Source organism: Heliconius melpomene, chromosome 21, assembly GCF_056956725.1.
Source record: "Heliconius melpomene rosina isolate 202511_hmr_F chromosome 21, ASM5695672v1, whole genome shotgun sequence".
NCBI classification, from domain to species: Eukaryota; Metazoa; Arthropoda; class Insecta; order Lepidoptera; family Nymphalidae; genus Heliconius; species Heliconius melpomene.
This window is the reverse complement of record NC_140409.1, coordinates 5,213,240-5,234,023: the sequence shown is the minus strand read 5'-3', so window position 1 is coordinate 5,234,023 and position 20,784 is coordinate 5,213,240. Positions and strand designations below refer to the sequence as shown.

Below are 20,784 nucleotides of genomic sequence, written 5' to 3'. Positions count from 1 at the left end.
AATGTAATGAGTTTATAATAATACATGGTTGATTTTAACTGTTTTTGTGAGTAGTCGTGCATCGGGAGATTGCACGAAGTCGGATGGCCGAATGTAATGATTTTATATAAATAGTTTTTATATTTACGATAATTTGTTATAGAAAAATGTAAATCAACCTCTTTATTTAATAAAAAGATATATTTGAAAATTTATACATAGAACTAGCGCGACGCTTGATGTGTTGAAAATTCTGATGCGCATTATTAGATTTGGAGCTGAAGAGGAAAGTGGTCCTCTAGAATAAAATATTGTATTATAATTTAATATATACATTGTACAAGCCTAATGGTATCTAGCCCTGGAAGAAGTATAAGTTCTGTAAAAGTCCTGAGATATAAATTGTAGAAGCCTAATGTTATTTAGCCCTGGAAGAAATATAAGTTCTGTAAAAGCCTCGAGGTGTTTTATTTCATCACAATTGCAATAATTTGAACCTAAATTTGAATCGTAGCAAATATAATTGAGGATATAAAAAGATTGCTCCTTTTCTGACATTGTCTATTTACCATATTTACCTACATATAGGTACATTCCAATTCATCAATTGTAAAACATAATTTTATTTTAAAGATTGCAAAATGCCATTTAAGCCTCTTTTTGTTTAGATTACGTACTCTACTTGATATAAAACTACATACTTTCTTACGTAGTTGTATTGAGTTCTATAGGCATGCAGGTTAATATTTTTAGTTGAATGTCAAATCAAATGTATGAATATTTATTTTTAAAGAAAATGTTGAAAAATTTACATAAGCTTGCTTATGTATAGGTAATAGATACAGAAACAAAATCGCACAATTACCACACTAAGGAGACCAAAGATTGACCTCATTCCAAAAGAAAAGTTAAATATTTTTGAGATTGCAAAAATCAACCGTAAGTACCATATTATGTATACATAAATGGAATAAAATAGATATAATCACATTCTGAACCTTAATAATTGTACCTATATTTAAGAATGTTATGATTTAATTGAAAATAGGTACTAACCTACATGTAACAATATAAATGGCGCACAGTGTTATGATGACGGAGAAAACTGACACTAGCCAATCCCGCGCATGTAAGTAAGTTGTAAGCAAATCCTAACTTTGAAGTTAGGATGTCTGTCTGTCATCAATTCATAAGAGGTTGTCACGTCAAAAACTCTAAAAGTGTGGTACTCGCTCGTACGTGACGCGAGGTAGTTGCGAGCGTGACTCTTGTGTGTCCGTGATTCTTCCAAGCATCATAACACGTTGCGCTTGTAATATGAACTACAGAATAGAAATCACAGAAAACATGTTAACATATTATTAAATCAATATCTTAAGAACTAAAGTACGCAATTTTAGTTTGGCGTTATAACACAACATCAGCAAGTTACATCTAACGTCGCTTCTTTTTTTTCCGTTTGTCTCTATCACCTACCAGGACATAAATAATGTTAAAAAATCTTATAGAATTCGTAGTAAAGCGAAAGAAAAATGTTATAATTTTATATATTATAGAATTTTGGGCAGCATATAGAAAACATAGTAAATTAGAAAAAGAACATAAATAATGCTTAATGTACATAGTATTTCCCTATACTTACTGTATTTTGTAAAAATATGTTTTTATTAAGTGAAGATTAGGTCGAACTTAGAATAATATATGAGCAATGTGGGATGCGATTTTAAAACGTAATGTTTGTCTATGTTATTTGTAAGAATAAATTTAGATAAGTTAACAATGTCTTTTAGACAACTTCGATGACGTTGTCGATTATGTTCTGCAATGTGATATTGTTTCGCTGCGTGGCAGTTTTGTATACTCTACCATTAATTTTATGTGACTTTACCCATAAATAATTACTATTTTCTTCGCCAAACTAGTCAAATACTTCATAAAGTCATATAGAGGCAATGTTACAATTATTATAGTAGATTTATTAATACTAAGATTTTAAAATTAAATTGTATTTCTCATCAATAATAATTTATCCTTCATGTGTATTTTCATATATCTTCGACGTACAATTTAGAATTGTTGTAAAATCACTTCGCTTCTCCAAATTTAACTTAAGCTCATATAATATACGAGTATAAGAAAATATAAAAGAAAAAAAAATAATTTTAGAAAAGAATTTGAAGTAAGTTTTAATATTAAGAAATAAAGAATGTTGTGACTCAAGTGACCATTATATTATAGACAAGTAGATACAAAATTTAAACCATACAATATTATTCAGAGTTAATCCTACGACGACGTACAATCCTACATCTAAGTACATAAGTATTCAATATGGACTATTGACAATTTCAGCGATTTTTTTTAGTCAAATGCCCACGTGATATAAAACGATAAGTCGTCTACGAGTTGTATGTAGTAGTAAATGGGCATTATCCATTAAAATGGTAACTTTCAAAAAGTTTAGCCTATTTCTTTAAATGTTCGATAAATTCCAGACCACCAGAGTAATTTAAAAATAATATTGACGTTAAAGTACTGTCACTCACTTCGATGATCGTCATAGCACGCAGTATTAGAAAAACAATGCCTTAGAGTTAAAAATGTTAATATATAAGAATAATATAACTTGAATCGTTAATTCCATTATCTTGTTATAAAGGCAAATTGTGAGGAACAGTAAGCATAAGCCTTACACTTAGTGTAGGTATATTACTTAAAAGATGATACAGTATACTTAATATGTAATATTGATTTGTTGTTAAGTTTCGCAAGATGCGTTTCAAAGAAGTATAGAAAATTTGATATTTGATGTCATATTAAATACATCGTTGAATTGACTTGTTACATTAATTATTACGATGGTTTCATTTAACGCTAGTTACTGTTGCAAGTAGTTCTTCGAAAATAGTATTTATATTGTAATTTTTACATGATTTTAGCCCATATGATATTACTAATTTTAGTAGGAAATATAAATTGATCTCTAAAACAGTTTAGATTTTTCAATAGAAACACCTGCATCACTTATCTACTTATTCGTAAGCAGCTACCATCTCGTAACTAGACCAAAGATCGGTTTTTATTAAAATAGACAATTTATATACCAAATACATAATTTGTATATATAATATATTAATTATATTATTTCGTTATATCAATAAGTTACATTACATGAATAAGTTGTATTCCACGGATTTCTACAAGACTCCGTACGCTCTTCCATCTATTCTGTTTGTGTTATATACTCCAAGTATAAAACTGTTAAATATTTTTTTTAGTACTATTATAGTATAACATTATGTATGTACAAATAACTGCTGAGATGACTATTGTGACAGCTGACTCCCGGTGATGCATACGGTTACCTTTGTTACCTACTGTTATACTAAATATTGTTACTTACCTTGTCTATGTAACATTAGATAAAATATCATGACGAGCTTAGAATTGTTGCTAATTTCATTAGTGAAGAGAAGCTTCATGATATATAGGTTCATATTTTACTTTTTATTGTTTGGTTTTCTTTTTGTTATTTAGGCGCATCACACGCTGTAGGGATGTCGAATGTATTATTTGAGATGTGGTGTGTGTATTAGGGCTGAAGATGCCACAAGTTTCAAATTATACGTACAAACGTATTTGTAGATTGGTTAACTAATAAAGATAACAACAATACATTATTTTTTTATTTTTATTTATCACCTGGATTACAGAATTTCACTAATACTTATTAATTTGGTGCGGCGTGGTGTGATTCTGATGGTATACGCATTGGTAATCGCTTCGAAGCATTTCCAGGATGGCGTGGCGATGGCATTTCCAGGATGTTATCACTAAATACTGATCTGTTTTCCCTGAGATATTTACACTAATGGCTAATGGACAAGAAAATCAAAAAATATCATAATTTCATAATTTACAGGAAGTTTCCAGAAACTGTAGGTAATATATGTTAAAATAGTGGATCCTTCGAAAATGCATTCTTTAATAATGTTACAAGATTGTGACGTTACGCTAGTTATTAGTTCTAGAAGTAATTTTAAAAGAATCGATAAAGCATAGAGAAACATATTTAGTACTAAATATCAGGTAATTTGAGATCGTTTTTTACAGTACGGAGGTCTGTCGTGGCGCAGAAGCACAAAGTATGACTGTAAACGCGACTGGTTGTGGGTTCCCCACTCAAAGAAATAAATATATTTATTTCAATTAACATTTTCGTTTATTCACTCTGGTTTCGAAGAAAAGCGCAGCGTTGATCCGCCACTCAATACGGAATGCCTAATGAATTCTGCATTCGGACTTAACACAAAAGTTCCCTCGCCTACCCTGGTGTGAGCGTGAAGCTAATATTTACAGTATGATCGACGAGTCGTAGTTGTTGGGGTGTATTTGATTATCCAAAACTGAGAGTATTTGGTATTCACTCTCCATTACAGTAGGTGTAAAGGACCACCACCACCACCTGTTTTCTGAATATTTTGAAAACAATTTCATCATAAATTATAAGCTATTTATTTAGAAAACATATAAAAATAGGATATAAACTGGCACTTTTTCAAAACTGTTCAACCACCACAAGAGGTGATATTTTATAAGTTTCCCAAAATAATATTTTTCTTTCCAATAACACTTTAAAAATGTCACAATATTGTATTTGCTCTGTCAAAGTAAGGTATCCTGTTCACTTCTTCTTTAAATCTTTTAGTACATTTTCATTCATAACAATCTGTAAATAAAAAAAATAACATAAAATTCCCGCAACTCTTCTAAAAAAATGTTCTGTTTAGAAATTATTAAAGTTTATTTCATTTCCACTTATTGGATGCAAGTTTTATAAATATAAATTCTCAGCAGCAACAAACTGGCTAAATATTTGTGAAGCAAGTTTTACCCTTATAAGGTGTTTTACATTTACATGTAAATATTTTGTATTTTCAATCAGAGCAAAGACAAGGTTGGCATTGTTCATCTAAATTATGTCTCCCGAAACTAATGTAAGTAAGTAGGGATTGTAATGACTCCAAATAAGTCCTAGGCCAACAACATTTGACCCAAGCCTGTGCCTGAAAACAAAATAAATTTAGGTAATGAACTTCAAAATATAGAACTGTTACATATAGGTTATTTTGCAAAAACATTATTAATTCTCTTCTGAAATTACTTTTATTGACCCTAAGAGTCATGTGAACTGAATGCATGCATGTTTTTAGTATTTACTGCTCTCTAATATTCACACTTTACGTTATTGATTTTTAGTTAAATGTGGAAGATCTGTGTGTGATCTGTTGACAGCTACAAAATTTCAAACCAAATACTGGCTACCAAATAAATAACGTAATTATAACGCTTGAAGGTACTCGCAATAAAGTAATTTTACGTAATATTTATACACTTACTTGGTAATATTTAGCTTTTCTGTCTTAGGAAATCTGTGAAACAAGACATGTTTTACTTCTTCTTCGTCTTCAAAGATACTTTACAAATTCATGATATCAATCAAAACAATAACAATCAACCGCTATGTTAGTTGACGTAAATAGCAGTGTTGCCATTGGCAGAAAGTTATAAGTTAAAGTTATATTTGAATATAACAAAATTATTCGAAAAATAAACCTTGAATATTTTATGTGGGAAACGATATTAATATTATATTCGTCCATTTTATTGCTCTTTTTTTGTCTAATATTCCTCAACGGATAAATTTAATTCGTTACAATTAAGAAAAGCATGCATTGTTCATTCCGCTTTTAGCAACAAAGTAAGACGTGTTCGACGTACACGTATAGTATTGATAGCGTTGAAGCATTGTTTGTGTTTAATAAAGAATATAAGTATTTACCACTCATATAATTTAATTGTTTACTATGTCGAGAAGTCTTGGTACAATAATATATACATATAATGGTAATTGAGGGTCAAAAGTAACGTAAAATGTTGCAAGGGTAAGAATCTGCCAATGAACCTTAAAATTACCAGTTGCCAGTACTACGAATTATAATTAATTTTATTTGAATTTTTGGTGTCTCATTAAGCACCAAACATGCGGACATCCAAACGTTAGCTATGTGTGCAAGTAAAACTTTTAGTATTGGAGTTAATCGGCCATGATTACATGGAATAACAAGATCGTTGTTGCCATTGACAAATATAACAATATATACAAAAAAGTAACATGTGGAAAATTAAATTAATATTATAAAAGTCGTAACTCTGATATTAATTTGATATTAATTTCAGCTTAACATATCCGATACTCGATCTTGAAATAAGCAGTCTAAAGATACATAAAAACAGACGAACAACGAAATAATATAAGTATAAAGTTTTTTTTGTACGTAACTCAAAAAAAAATACAATGTGAACGTCGAAAGCCTCGAAATTGAAAATGTTGATAAAATTAATTTATTTTAATAAAATTTACAATACTTTGGTTAGATATTTGCATTTTAACTTTTGTTGGCAACACTGCTTACGGTTACAAATTCAAAATGTCTCTTCTTTTTCGGTGTACCTGTCGTCTTACGTGTATTCATTAGGCGCGGAACTGAACTTAAATTAACTGAAATAGTGCTTTTGTGTTGTTTATAAAAAACATTTAAGTAATCCAGCTACGTAATAAATAATTATCATCATATCATATTGACTTTAGACTATTGAAATACTACTACTATTGAAAACTATTGAAAAAGTTTTCGCATCCTGTGGAAATACAACGGAACGAAAAAAGAACATTGAGGTAATTAATTATATTATTTATTTATCACGCTGCATTCTCTCTCTTTTTTTGAAGTCAGTCAAAAATGAGAATATCTTCTTTTTGAAGTTGATTCAAAAAGAAATGCAACGATGAGTACGTTTACAATAAAGTTAGGCTTACCCACATTTGAAGTTATAATACAAGATCGGATTCTATTTTATTTTTATAAGATGTTTCTTTAATTTAGTCTTAAAATCAAAAAAATTCTATGTTTTTATATCTTGAGGTAATTTATCGTAATTTGAGCTCCTTCATAAATAATAGATTTTTAATAATAGATTTGGTTCCTGTTTTTGGTGGGTAAGTATAAATTATTTGCACTATTAAGTGATCTATTTCCTATTTGTCCGCTTGTAAATTGTTTTGTACAATTTACGAATAAGAATACATGAGGCCGTCGTGGCGCACCGGCACAAGGGTGCGACTGTATCGCGACGGTTGTGGGTTCGATTCCCACTCGAGGAAGTGAAATATTTATTTACGTTTATATTTCCATTTCTTCGCTCTGGTGTCGATGCAAAGCGCGGCGTTGAGTTCCGCCACTTAACACACAATGCCTCCAGAATTCGGCAGAAAGTGGGGAACGGAGTGCCTTAACACTGTGTTCCCTCTGCCTACACTGCTGTGTGCGGGATACAGCGTGAAGATGATTTATTTATTTTGTTTTATTTATTTTAAGAATACATGTGTTAATATAAATGTGTTAGTATAAATTGCATCTATTTGTAATCGTTTATTAATTAATAATAATTAAAAATAATTTTAGAAGCGACTAGACATTTATAGATATTATTTTATTTCTAGATATTATTTCAACTAGATAAGTTACATTTGAATGAACTAATGAGTAATATATTGTATAGCACAGACTACGAGGCAGACAACGATAGTTACCACGTAACGAACCAAGTAGGGAGGATAATTTAGATTTAATATTTTCTATATGTTAACTTTCACCGAACCATCCTTGAAGTGTACCTATCCTTTCAAATAAAAAAAGTCATTGGAATCGGTTGGTGTGATATTTAGTCATTCGACCATTTGTTATTTACAACTTATGTGATTTTCTCATAGATACTATTCACCAAATTATCCTTGAACTGTATCTTTTCAAATAAATAAGAATCATCGAAATTGGTTGGCGTGACATTGAGTTATTCGTCCATTTGTCGCGCACATAGGTACCGAATGCAAATTTAAGACTTATGTGATTAAGCTAATGCTACAATATCCAACAACCTTATTATAATTTCTAATTACTAAGACTGTTTGTTTTACTTGGCACCGACTTGAAAATTATAAACGCGATTTACTTGTATATAATTATAATCTAGTACTAATTTAATTACGTAAAATCTGCTAAGTTACAATTTTTAAAGTTTCAATTCAATCAAATATATGAGGTTATGAGTTAATAGATGAAATTTAAGAGAAAAACTTTATTTTCTCCTTTCTAGAGCGTTTAAATAAAAGCTTTTTCTAAAAATGATTTTTTGCTTTTAATTTACTTATTTAGAAGATTAAATGTCGTGACTTGACTGAAAGGTTACGATTGTAGGTTCTAATTATTTTTGAAGTTTATTAATATGTGTTTTAATTATCATTATTCTCTTAGTGCTTATAATCTTGTGGTGTGTGGTAAGTGCTTGTAATAGTTTATTTGAAGAAAGAATATTTTGAATTTGAATAAACACATAAATATGAAGTGAGAGCCAAGTAATGCGTCGTTCCCGAATTCACCGACATAAGATCTATTGAGATGCAGAGTTTTTTTGCAAATTAATCGATAGAATTACACAAAAAATACATAAAGGTTTACGTAATTACGCAAAAAATCTTGAAAGTATATTGCTATTTATATTTAATTATTTATTTATGTCTTTCAAATTGAAAAATACGGTTTATTACTAGCAAATAAAAATAACTTAACGAAACATATAACTGTTCATTGTGTAACTTAAAAAAATGTTCGGTTTTATGTAAATAAATATAGCTGAAATAGCATTTATTGCTTTAGCTTTAGCTTAATTAAAATTTTATTTTTTTAAATAATTCATTTCAGAAAATTAATGAAACAAGTTCAGAATCAAGTGAACCATTTGATTTTCCCATTACGAACATCGACATGGAAGAATCTGTAAAAAAGTCTAGCATAACTACTTTGGGTGGCGAAAAATCAATTAAGCATCGAGAAACTCGACGTGGCAAAACACTAAATAAAATCAACAATATTCAAAATAACCAAATTGAAACTGAAAATGATAGTAATTTCAAAATTAAAACTATTATTACTAGAGCAAAGGCAAAAAAGAATCATTTGAAATCGAATCAAACTAAGTTAGAAGAAGCGGAAAATGTTAATAAGGACACTTCCAAACCTAAAACTATTATGACTAGGGCAAAAACAAAAAAGCATAATTTCAAATCTAGCCCAATTTTAGAAGACCAGTGTATGAGAGGTACTGTAGCAGAAGTGCTAAACACTTCTCTAGTGAACGAAAAATCAATTAAGCATCGAAAAACTCAACGTAACAAAACACTAAATAAAGTGAACAATAAGACTGAAAATATTAATAAGGACACTTCCAAACCTAAAACTATTATGACTAGGGCAAAAACAAAAAAGCATAATTTCAAATCTAGCCCAATTTTAGAAGACCAGTGTATGAGAGGTACTGTAGCAGAAGTGCTAAACACTTCTCTAGTGATCGAAGAACCACAGGATAATATAACTGAAGTAGAACCAGTTATAAAGGAACTGAAAATGGAAACTATCATTGATGAAGTAAAAAAAAATATAAAAAAAGATCGATCGCTAAAGAAAATAATTAAAAAGAAAAATGATAACGTTGAAAAACATAGCGATCAGGATTCAGAAAGCCCTTTACCAGTTCTGATCGTGGAAAAGGCACAAGTACATAGAGAGGTGGACGATTCAGTTAAATCTGTTTTACATACAATGCAAAATTTAACAAATAATAGAAGCCCTCCTAAATTGAATATTATCGATTACTTTAACAAAATCAATCTACAAACTAATAATAAACAAAACAAAAGTGCGATGACTAAAAAAAATAATAAATCTAAAGCGAAAAAAGATAAGACACAAACATTATCAAATGATTCAAGATATATTAATAAAAATAAATCGAAAACTAAAGCCTGCTCTGGCTCTAAAAGCATCTCTAAAAGAACATTATCCACAATTTCAGAAGAGACGAAACGACGAGAGAGAGAGTATACTTCGGATGGAACAATACCTACTACAGGACAGTCACCTATCACAGCGCGGGGTGACCTTGAAGGCGCACCCCCTAACACAGAACAATTAAACCAACCAATAACACCTAGAAATCTAGATGTAGAATATCTAAATCCATCTACGCAGGATTTTTTCGAAAAGCTACAACTAACACTAAATGCACTATATATTGAAGATATTGGTTCTGTAATCAGTTCTAATATACAAGATTGGCTTAGGCGAAACAATCGCGAAAAACCCACGGGTGAGATTAGTTTTGTTTTTTTTGCATAAAACACTGTTTTTATAGTATTTGCCTTATTAAATCCATTGGTCTGAGTTCAATTCCGGAAGAGATATATATATACAGTGGAAGAGGAAGCGCTTCTTTTATTGAAACTGCATATAGGGTAATATATTTCAAACCCACACCTAAGAAATTAATCAAGGTACCTCAACAGTTTGGACGTAGGATTTTTTTTTCATTTCACGATTTTTATCCATACCTGTATTTCGTGTGACGCACAGATACGTGTGCGACGTTTCCGATTTGACAGGTAAGTGTGTGCGTGCCTATGTTGTACTTTACAAATGGCGTTTTATTTTAAAATGATAATTTTATTATTTATTTTGTTTGAAAAAATAACATTTTTATTTTTGGGAATTATTTTTTTTCCAAATTATATTAGGCTTTTATAGAGTAGTTAAAACTGTGGTTTCATTTAAAGTGGTGCTGTTTTTTTCGAAATTTCGATTTATTACTATTATTCGAAAATTACTCGTAGAAAATCAGTCGGTAGTCTATCTAGGTAGTTTCAATCTAGATGAAATGCTAAAAGTGACTATTATATTTATTTTCAGAAGGATGAATATCAAATTATAGAAAATACATGAATACAAAATCCCGATACATTTAAAGTAAATTCATTTGCTCAATCTTCAGAGATAAACTTATACATATACCGTCACGGACTTTTTAAAACAATATTTTTGTAAAACATTGTTTTTGTGTGTCATGAGGTTGAGACGGCGCTTAAATTAGCGGTTTGGCCCTGATTGCGTAACAGACAGAGTTACTTTCGAATTTGTAATATAAATATGGATTAACACTGTGTGTGTAACACTGATTTGGCTCATTAGGAAACCTAAAGTTTGTCAACATCTATTGTAAAATGATAATCGCAGCGGCACATTGTCTCACTGGAAACGTAACGGTTGTGGGTTCAATTCCCGCTCGACGAGTGAGATTGGCAAAGAGTGTTACACTCCGTTCCCCACATTAGACAATTTAATGTATGTGTGCCAAAACAACGAAAAAATATTTATTGTTTTTTTAATATTTTGCTATTACCTTTATAGATTTGAAAAACACTACGAACAACTAATAAAAAATTTTGAACAAAATGCTGAAGAGCTGCTGCTTGACGAATGCCAATAGAAGAAGGCAATGCTGACGCTACTGGAAGACGATTTACAAATTGTATCGAAACTAACTGAAAATAAAAAATAAAAGTTTTTAATTATTAAAATGTTTCATCGTTTTAGAAAATTTAATTTTTTTTATGGTTCCTAAAAGTTGAATTAGAATTTGAATAAATATTATTTTCATATTTTTTGTTTTATTGAGGCTAGTAGTGGCGCAGGGGCACAGTATGATTGTAAAATTGATTTGTACGCAAATGTAATATAGATTTTAAATTTAAATCAGACAGTTCAAGAGACATCATTAAGACATTTATGTACTTAGATATCAAAAAACATCAGACCTATGGGGTATTTCTGTCAAATTAATTAATTATATAATAGATGCTGTTGCTCCTCACTTCACATTTATAATAATTGTATTGAGTATGGTGTGTTTCCTGACCTAATGAAATTTAGTAAAGTCATACCTATATTTAAAAGGGGTAGTATATCTGATCCCAATAATTTTCGACCCATTTCTGTACTACCCTCTCTTAGTAAGATTTTCGGAAAACTATCCTAAATAAAATTTTAGTGCATTTTAGCACACATAATCTTATGCACGACAAACAGTATGGTCGTTCAACTACAGATGCTGATAGGTCTTATAAAGAACATATGTGAGGCTTGGGAGGGATCACAGGATGCTCTTGACATGTTCTTTGATTTGTCCAAAGCCTTTGATTGCCTACAGCACTCAACATTGGCCGTGAAGCTACACTACTACGGCATAAGAGAAAGTGCACTCAATCTTCTGACCTCTTATTTAGCTGACAGAGTTCAGATCGTTGTGCATGGCAAAAAATCTTCTGGTTCAGTAATCAGCATGGGGGTCCCACGAGGGTCTTCTAGAGCTAGAGCAAAAGAAATAGTATCGCTATTTGCAGTGTGCGCCATCTATATAAAAAGATAACCGGGTAACACCAGAGGAGCTACAGGTGTGTTGCCGGCCTTAGAGGTGGAGATAGACGCGCAGGTAGGCCATACCATAGCTGCGTAACATGTGAACGGAAGTTCCTACGAAACCACACAGTAGTGGAGTGTCACGTCACAATTAAGTAGCCAAGATGACTTGCTCTTTAATATGGTCCTGTGGAATTAAAGATGCCTTACTATAGGCACAATCCCACGTCAGTTGTGCTTTGTTCAGCTGTGCTTTGCTCTACTAGGACCAGTCTATTCTTTCCGATTACCTGAATATACCTGATATTCTCTTCAAGGAATGAAACAAAGTGACATGGAAGTGAAAGTAGGTGACTTGAATGTGAATTGGTAGATGATGCAGTGCTCATAGCAGGCTTTAGTTATCACTCTGGAAGAAGTATGTGAAACTAATGGTTTAAGCCTGAATACGAATAAGACAAAGGTTCTGGTATTTGAAAGAATTGAAGAAAAGACGGAATACAAGATCAGTGTAAATGGTATGATATTAGAACAAGTGAATGAAGTGGTATATTTGGGAAGTATGTTAAGAGATGGCGGATACGAGATGATGACAATCTCGCAAAGGCCATAAAGAAAAAATTATCTTAATATTTGGACTTAGCTCATGAGAATACTGCCATGTGGGATGTCAATGCGACTATCATTGTGCCGATAGAGGTTTTAATTAACGGTTTAATAGCGAAAAACCTCGACCAACATCTTAAAAGGCTATCGCTTAGCTGTCAGATCAAGAACCGGATGCAGAAGACAATTTTACTTGAAACCGCGTGTAGTGTGAGGAGGTTCCTCTCTCTGGACCAGCGATGGCTTTTACCCTTGCCTCGTCGTTGTATGTATATATCGTAATTTTTATGATAATTTATACTTAAAAATGCTAAATTAATTTCTCTTATATAATAAAGGTATTCCTGAACTAATAGAAATACAAATAATAGAAAATGATTAAAATATATAAAACATTATATATTATAATCATTTTCTATTATTTGTATTAGTAGTCAATACTGGTAATCAGAATAAGAATAAGAATTTTGGTTATAAAGAAAATGCCAAGGATAATTGTATTATCAATTTTAGCTGTATGACGTAGAATTAATGGTCATTGGCTAGTAATATCTGCCATATAATTTAAGAAAAAAATGGTTTAACGTTTCTTATTTATTAACTTACCAAGCGTATTAATACGTCATTAACACGCTTGGCAAGTCTCGGCAAGAGACTCTATTAACACCAGCGTCTGAGCGTCAGCGTCAAAGCTTGCGATAACTTATTGCCGATTCAGACCAGTGTCGGTTTTTGAACGCAGATCAAAGGAAATATGCGGCTAGCGGCAGCTAGCCTGCGATGTATTCACACGTTGACGTTTGTCAACTTGTCGAACTTCCACGATGTGAGTTCAGTTCAGTTCTTAGTTTATAGCGTTTCGAGCGTGCCAGTTGAGCATTAATCACTTCGCCAATGTCACGTTATATGGAGAACACAAGAAGGAGATTGTACGGTATACGATGTGAGTAAACGATGTATAAAATATAAATACAGTACCGTGTCGAAATTATCATACACTTTCACATCTCGTAAAGCAAATACGTTATCTATATCGTATTTATTTTGGTACTTTGTATATTTTTGACTTATCTGTGGTTCTAGATTACTTTGAGGTGTCAATTTTTGTCTATGATTTGGTGACAATTTACACGTAGCGGTGTATTAATTATATTTGAGGAAAATTTTAATTTTTAAAGAAAACAACACAATGAGTTCATTTCGTCGAGATAAAAAAGAAGAAGAAGATGGAGGAGCAAACATATTTCAAAATCTTGATAAGACAACTTTGCTGCAGGAAGCTCGCTATTTTAATTCTACTCCGGTAAATCCAAGAAAATGCATTCATATATTGACCAAAGTTTTATATTTACTCAATCAAGGAGAAAAACTTACTACTCAAGAAGCTACTGATATGTTCTTTGCAACAACTAAATTATTTCAATCTAAAGATGTTGTACTGCGTCGATTGGTGTATTTATGTATTAAAGAACTAAGTTCTATGGCGCAAGATGTAATTATCGTTACATCTTCACTGACCAAGGATATGACAGGAAAAGAAGATTTGTACAGAGCAGCAGCTATTCGTGCCTTATGCAGCATAACCGATAGTAGTATGCTACAAGCTATAGAACGCTATATGAAACAAGCTATTGTGGATAAAAATCCTGCTGTTAGTTCAGCTGCCCTTGTTTCTGCTCTCCACTTGTCTGCTTCTGTTCCTGACTTGGTGAGGAGATGGGTTAATGATGCACAGGTAAATATAATCATTCCATTTAAAAATTTATTCAGTTCAGTTCTTAATTTATGGTGGTTCAGGCGTGCCAGTTGAGCACTAATCACTTCGCCAATGTCACATTGTATGGAGAACACACAATAAAAAAATATTAATTTATATTTCTGCTTGTCATAATACAAGTTTCTATTATATATCATATATTGTTATTTTTAACTGTAATTTGACTGTGACTCTCACTTAAACAAATATTTTTAAATCTGCAAATATTGTTTGTTTTTTCTTGCCATTTTCTTATATATATTTTTTTAATTTTTAAAATCTTATAAATCATTCTCTTGTAATATAGTGACTAAAAATACTTACTTAAATATTTCAAAACCATGATGAGTGTCACAAAATATATTACTATATTGTAAACGAATTGCAAAACATATACTATTATATGGGCAAAATTAAAGTATTGTTATAAAATATATAATTAAAAGATTTTTCTATTACTTCCATAGCAATAAAAAATCTAAATACTACTAAAATGTGTATATTAAATGTCACTATCAATATAATGTAATTCTGCTTATTAAATAAATAGTTGTATCAAGCAAAGCAGCAGGTGGTTCACCAGTATTTTATATAACAACTTTGCTTTCATTAACCCATTCACTACTAAGGACAAGTATACTCGTTTTTGGCAGGGTGTCACGCATTGCCAGGAAGAGTGTACTTGTCCTGCTTATAACATGCAGGCTTTTGAATTAGCAAATTTTTTGTGGCCACAAACATAAATATAAATATGTAAAAAACCATTCTCCCTTCCCATGCCGTTGCCAACGACTAGTACACTTGTCTTTGGTTTTCGTTCTAAATGATTATGTATGATAATATATGTGCTCTTACCATGAAATAACAGTGTTTTGGCAAACAATAACACTCAAAATATAAAATGGCAATAGGAATGACTTCATATAATTTAGGCATGGCAGCGAATGGTTTAAGCTGAAATTTCAAATTTAGCAACATCTCACTTTTCTACATTCATAGTAGAATGATTATTATAATTTTTAAGCTTCATTCTGTATCCCACATGTTGCGCATGTTGTTGTTTGAATAGGCAGGGGGAATCCAGTGTTAATACAGTCCTTCCCTGAAGCACTGCAAAATTTACAATATATTGCATGTTAAGTGTGGAGTTCAATGCCATGCTTTGGCTTGTTAACAGAGTAAGGAAATGCAAATAATTCTAATGATTATTCTATGAAATTGATGATTATGTTTAAATTATTTTCATTCTACTATGGGGTAAGACATATCAGTTATTAACATTGTATTATATGACTTATAACTCACACCTTGTAACATACTTAAGCTTTTGTTTAGATTCTATCAAATAATATGTAACATAGTATTATAACAGTTTAACAGAACAGCACTTTTTATTATTTTATTTTATATAAAAACTAATGGTTACTATACACTTATTTAAAAATTGTAATATAATAAAAATGTATTGAGGCGTTGTGACGCCTCATAAGTTTAGAGTGCTCTAACTGTTGATGCAGTGGTTGTAGGTTTGATTCCCTCTTGGGGGAATGAAATTTTTTCACTTTGCTACTTTGGTAACAATGACTTGATGATTTAATACAACTTATATGCTATGTAAAAAAATATATTTCTGTGTAAATTTATTGCTTATAAATTTACACGGAAATATATTATCTTGAAAATATTGACTTTAATTTTGTTTTAATAGTTATAATTTTTCTTTTAGTCATTTATAGATCATAGTTTAATAAACTATTTATCTGTGCAAATAATAGAATTATAAACGAAATATTGTTACAATAAGGTATAAGATAGTATTTAAATAATGGATTTTAGTTTATATAACATAATATGATATAACTTAGAAACAATGAAAGAAGTATAATGGGGTAGATTAAAAAGAGCAGTAGCTTGTAAATATATTGATATATTTTTTTTATTTTCAGGAAGCTATCATGTCTGACAATGTGATGGTATCTTATCATGCTTTGGCTGTAGTTGCCGGAGCCCGACGCAATGATCGCCTGTCGACAGTGAAGCTTGTTACAAAATTGGCCCGTTCTCCATTGCGATCACCATATGCACTCTGCCTTTTAGTACGTCATGCTGCAAAACTCGCAGAGGAAGACCAAAGCGATGCTTCAGAGCCATACTTAGAGTTCATAGAGTCATGTCTTCGTCACAAATCAGAAATCGTTGTGTATGAAGCAGCACACGCCATCGTCAATTTAAGAAAATCCGCACGTGACTTGGCACAAGCAGTTAGCGTGCTGCAAATATTCTGTGGATCATCTAAAGCTACCTTAAGGTTAGCTGGGGCACGTACTCTGGCCAAACTTACAGCAAAACATCCCAATGCCGTAGCCGCTTGTGCAGTAGATTTAGAAAATTTAATATCAGATCCGAATCGCTCCGTAGCAACCCTGGCCGTGACAACTCTTCTTGCAACTGGAGCTGAGAGCTCCATTGATCGACTAATGAAACAAATATCAAGTTTCATGTCAGAGATTTCAGATGAATTTAAAATCGTAGTTGTACGCGCTATCAGGAGGCTTTGCTCAAAATATCCACGAAAACATCAATCATTAGCGGCTTTCTTAGCTGGAATGCTTAGAGATGAAGGAGGTGTGCAATACAAGACTGCTATTGCAGATACAATTATTGCGTTAGTCGAAGAAAATCCTGACGCTAAAGAGACAGGCTTAGCGCATCTTTGCGAGTTTATTGAAGATTGTGAACATACTTCATTGGCAGTTCGAATTTTGCATATTTTGGGGCGCGAAGGCCCAAAAGCTCGCCAACCATCCAGGTACATTCGATATATTTACAACCGAGTTATCTTGGAATCTGGGCCTGTTCGAGCTGCAGCAGTATCCGCAGTTGCACGGTTTGGGGCTGCACGTGAAGAACTTCTACCTAATATAAGAGTACTTTTGGCTCGTTGTCAATTAGATGATGATGATGAAGTTCGCGACCGGGCAATATTTTATAGTGCCATATTAGACACAAACGATCGAGAGTTGATTGATGAATATATCATCAATGTACCAATACCAAATCCTGTTTTGTTAGAAAAAGCTCTTCAGGATCATATTAATTTAAAAATTGATGAACCGTTCAATATTATGAGTGTACCAACTGCAGAAGAACACCAAGAACCCGAAGAAGTGCCAGCCCAAGTCGAAGTGCGCAACCAGCCAATTGTTTCTCGTGAAGAAATGTATTCGGATCAACTAAAAGTTATTCCATCTATTGAAAAACTTGGTCCCATATTCAAGACGTGTGAAGCTATTGATTTAACAGAACCAGAAACTGAATATCGTGTTCGCTGCGTTAAACATATATTCTCAAAATATTTAGTGTTGCAGTTTGAATGCTTAAACACACTTAGTGATCAGCTTTTAGAGAAGGTGCACATCCGCCTTGATGTTGCTCCTGATTACAAAGTTCTTGGAGAAGTTGGATGTAAGGAATTACCATATGATAAGCAAGGAAGCGTTTTCTGCATTTTAGAGTTCCCTGAGAATCCAATAGAGACGTTGGGCAATTTCGGGGCAACGTTAGAGTTTGTGGTACGAGATTGCGACCCCACCACAGGATTACCGGATTCCGGAGAAGGCTACGCTGATACGTACCCACTGGAAGAAGTTGAGATCGGATGTGCTGAACAATTTAGAACTCGCGCCGCCAACGACGAATGGGAAGCCACTTGGGAAAGAGCCGCCTCAGCCGTAGAAGTATGTGACACTTTTGGTTTGTCACAAAATGATGTAAATGAAGCAGCATTTGCAGTTTGCAACCATTTGGGGCTTCCCAAAGCAGCCGTAGGAGGAGAAGCTGTCAAAGAGATTCGAGGAAGTGGGTTGTGGCGTGAAGGCATTCCGGTGTTAGTTCGAGCGCGCTTGGTGGCCGCCCAAGGATCTGTCACTATGCAGCTGACTGCCCGTTCACCCCGTGAAAATATTGCAACATTATTATTGGCCGCCGTTGGTTAATCTTTATTCTACTTTGTATTTAAAATAATCTTTATATTTCATTATAATAATTAATTGCATTATTCTTTATTACTAATTATTATATATATATACAAAAACTCCGAAACTCGATGGTTATGTAGTGTAATGTAACTAAAAAGCGAAATAAATATTTTAAAAATAAATTCACATGTTTTTTATTTTGTTTTACAATTTTGGTATATGATAAGATTTTATCATACAATAGAATTTAGACATTATTTAAATTAAAAAAATAATGATTATAAGATAAAAAATGATAGAAAATGAAATTAGGCCTGAGTACTAATATTTTAAATAAAAATAAATTAACTCGTATATTGCCATGAAATACACATATACAATTTTATAACAATAGGACATTACAGCTGACATTATGGGAAAAGGCGTAACTCAGCTATATGATGCTTGAGTTTTGACTCTCAAGCATCGCTGTTTTCCAGTTACTCCTTAGATAACAACAAACTCACAAAAAAAAAGATATCCGTTCATGTGTGTGTATGGATGTGTGTGTGTGTCCGAGTGTGTGTGCGCGCATGTTTCTATTTTGTGCATATATATATACATTTGCCTTCAATTTAGGGATAAATAAATAAGTTTTGAGTTTTTATAAAGAAAATAAATAAATCCTATAAGTATATTTGAAATTTCAGGACTAATAATAATATTTTAAACTCTTTTTAAAACATAAGTATACGTGTATATAAAAAAATATTTTAAAAAAAAAAGTATTTGTAAAAAAAATTCTAACAAGTAAAGCTGTACAAGAATATGTAGAGGATAAACCTGTATGGAATTAATGTCTATTGAATGTAATGCAGGATAGATATAAAAATTATATCATCTTAATAATATGCGTAAGGAGATACGTAACTATATGATACGCATCTTTTATTATAAATACAAAAATAAAAATAAATCAGCAGGGTAGACAGATGAAACCTAGTGTTAAGATACTCCGTTCGCCACTTTCCGCCGAATTCTAGAGGCATTGCGTGCTGAGTGGCGAAACTCAACGCCGCGCCTCGACATTATAAGTTAATTTCCTCTTAATAATTCCTGTGCCTTCATTTTCCATTTCCACAAGCCTGGCTGCATCGTAATATCGCTGTTCCTCTCAATTGCCACGTTCTCGGGCGCACGTCGCGAGACACGTACACTATACCTGTTTCACTCTATCTCGCCGTTCACGTGTTCCAGTGCGTGAATGATAGTGGTGTAAAAATATACTAATAATGATGTTGATAATTTATATTATTTTAAAAAATGCATTTTTTATTGTAAGATAAGAGATGTAATATGTAAGATAAATTTTCTAGTGGAAATGTCACAGTGTTTTAAAGTAGTATGTAGAATTTCATATAGTAACAAAATAATACGTTACAAAAATAATGTAAACTTATTAAAATATGGATCTTTCTAACAGCCTTTTAGTTTAGTTTATATTTTATTGCACACAAATAATAGAATAAAAAAATACAAATACAAAAGAAATAAATAAAAACAAGTATGCAAAGGTGGCCTTATTGCTTCAAGCAATCTCTTACAGGCAACCTTTTATAAAAACAAAGATCATAATATATTTATGATGTATACAAAAAGATAAGCTCATATACACAGATACATATATTTATAAATAAATAAATATAAACTGCCCGTCGCGTAATATTGTCGGAACGTACTAAATAGTATTTTATCTCAAGATTTTTCACAATATACAATTATGTACGTCATGTTTCACATTTTAAATAAATAGTAAAAAATATGTACGCCTTTAAGTGTACGGTTTTTTTGTGATTTAATCGATATACTAGTTTAATCGATGTACTAGGACATCCCTATACTCAAAAGGCATAGCCTAATGTACCCATAGTAGTCGTTACGAACACAACGTGAGAAACTTTATATCGTAAACAAATGTTAGTGGAAGTGCTGTTTTAATTACCATAAAAATTCTTAAAATATTAAAAGTAGTTATTAGTGACAATTTATAAGAACTAAAGAATTATATTGATAATTTACGTGATATTTGCAAGAAAATATTAGCAATATGAGCTATTAA

General features: G+C 31.8%; 2 protein-coding genes and 1 long non-coding RNA gene across 4 annotated transcripts; 2 read left to right on the top strand and 1 right to left on the bottom strand.

Annotated features, from left to right (window-relative positions):
• Nucleotides 1–3,141: 3,141 nt before the first annotated feature.
• Nucleotides 3,142–5,537, bottom strand: LOC146526974 (uncharacterized). Its single transcript, XR_014879253.1, has 4 exons — nucleotides 5,379–5,537; nucleotides 4,874–5,045; nucleotides 3,354–4,708; nucleotides 3,142–3,321 (listed from the first exon to the last, which is right to left on the bottom strand). It is a non-coding gene; the product is annotated as an uncharacterized LOC146526974 (long non-coding RNA).
• Nucleotides 5,538–6,424: 887 nt separating this feature from the next.
• On the top strand, nucleotides 6,425–11,590 carry LOC146526973 (uncharacterized). 2 transcript variants are annotated; one of them, XM_085206527.1, is made up of 3 exons: nucleotides 6,449–6,718; nucleotides 8,802–10,245; nucleotides 11,340–11,590. In XM_085206527.1, the coding sequence occupies exons 2-3, from the start codon at nucleotides 8,865–8,867 to the stop codon at nucleotides 11,363–11,365; spliced, it is 1,407 nt and encodes a 468-aa protein (XP_085062653.1). In that variant the 5' UTR covers nucleotides 6,449–6,718; nucleotides 8,802–8,864; the 3' UTR covers nucleotides 11,366–11,590. The 2 variants fall into 2 exon arrangements, 1 of the variants encoding a protein (XP_085062653.1); XR_014879316.1 differs by lacking the exon at nucleotides 8,802–10,245 and having other exon boundaries at nucleotides 6,425–6,718.
• A 2,427-nt stretch (nucleotides 11,591–14,017) lies between these two features.
• LOC146526972 (coatomer subunit gamma-like) lies at nucleotides 14,018–18,868 on the top strand. The gene is made up of 2 exons (XM_085205764.1): nucleotides 14,018–14,688; nucleotides 16,656–18,868. Exons 1-2 carry the CDS (start codon nucleotides 14,143–14,145, stop codon nucleotides 18,702–18,704), a joined length of 2,595 nt encoding a protein of 864 aa, XP_085061890.1. The 5' UTR covers nucleotides 14,018–14,142; the 3' UTR covers nucleotides 18,705–18,868.
• The last annotated feature ends 1,916 nt before the right edge of the window (nucleotides 18,869–20,784 follow it).

Excerpts from the sequence above, each read along its gene's own strand:
- LOC146526973 (XM_085206527.1), top strand. The coding sequence starts at position 8,865 with ATGGAAGAATCTGTAAAAAAGTCTAGCATAACTACTTTGGGTGGCGAA. Across the intron at positions 10,246-11,339 it reads CAATCGCGAAAAACCCACGG|ATTTGAAAAACACTACGAAC; the intron begins GTGAGATTAGTT and ends TTACCTTTATAG.
- LOC146526972 (XM_085205764.1), top strand. The coding sequence starts at position 14,143 with ATGAGTTCATTTCGTCGAGATAAAAAAGAAGAAGAAGATGGAGGAGCA. Across the intron at positions 14,689-16,655 it reads GATGGGTTAATGATGCACAG|GAAGCTATCATGTCTGACAA; the intron begins GTAAATATAATC and ends TTTTATTTTCAG.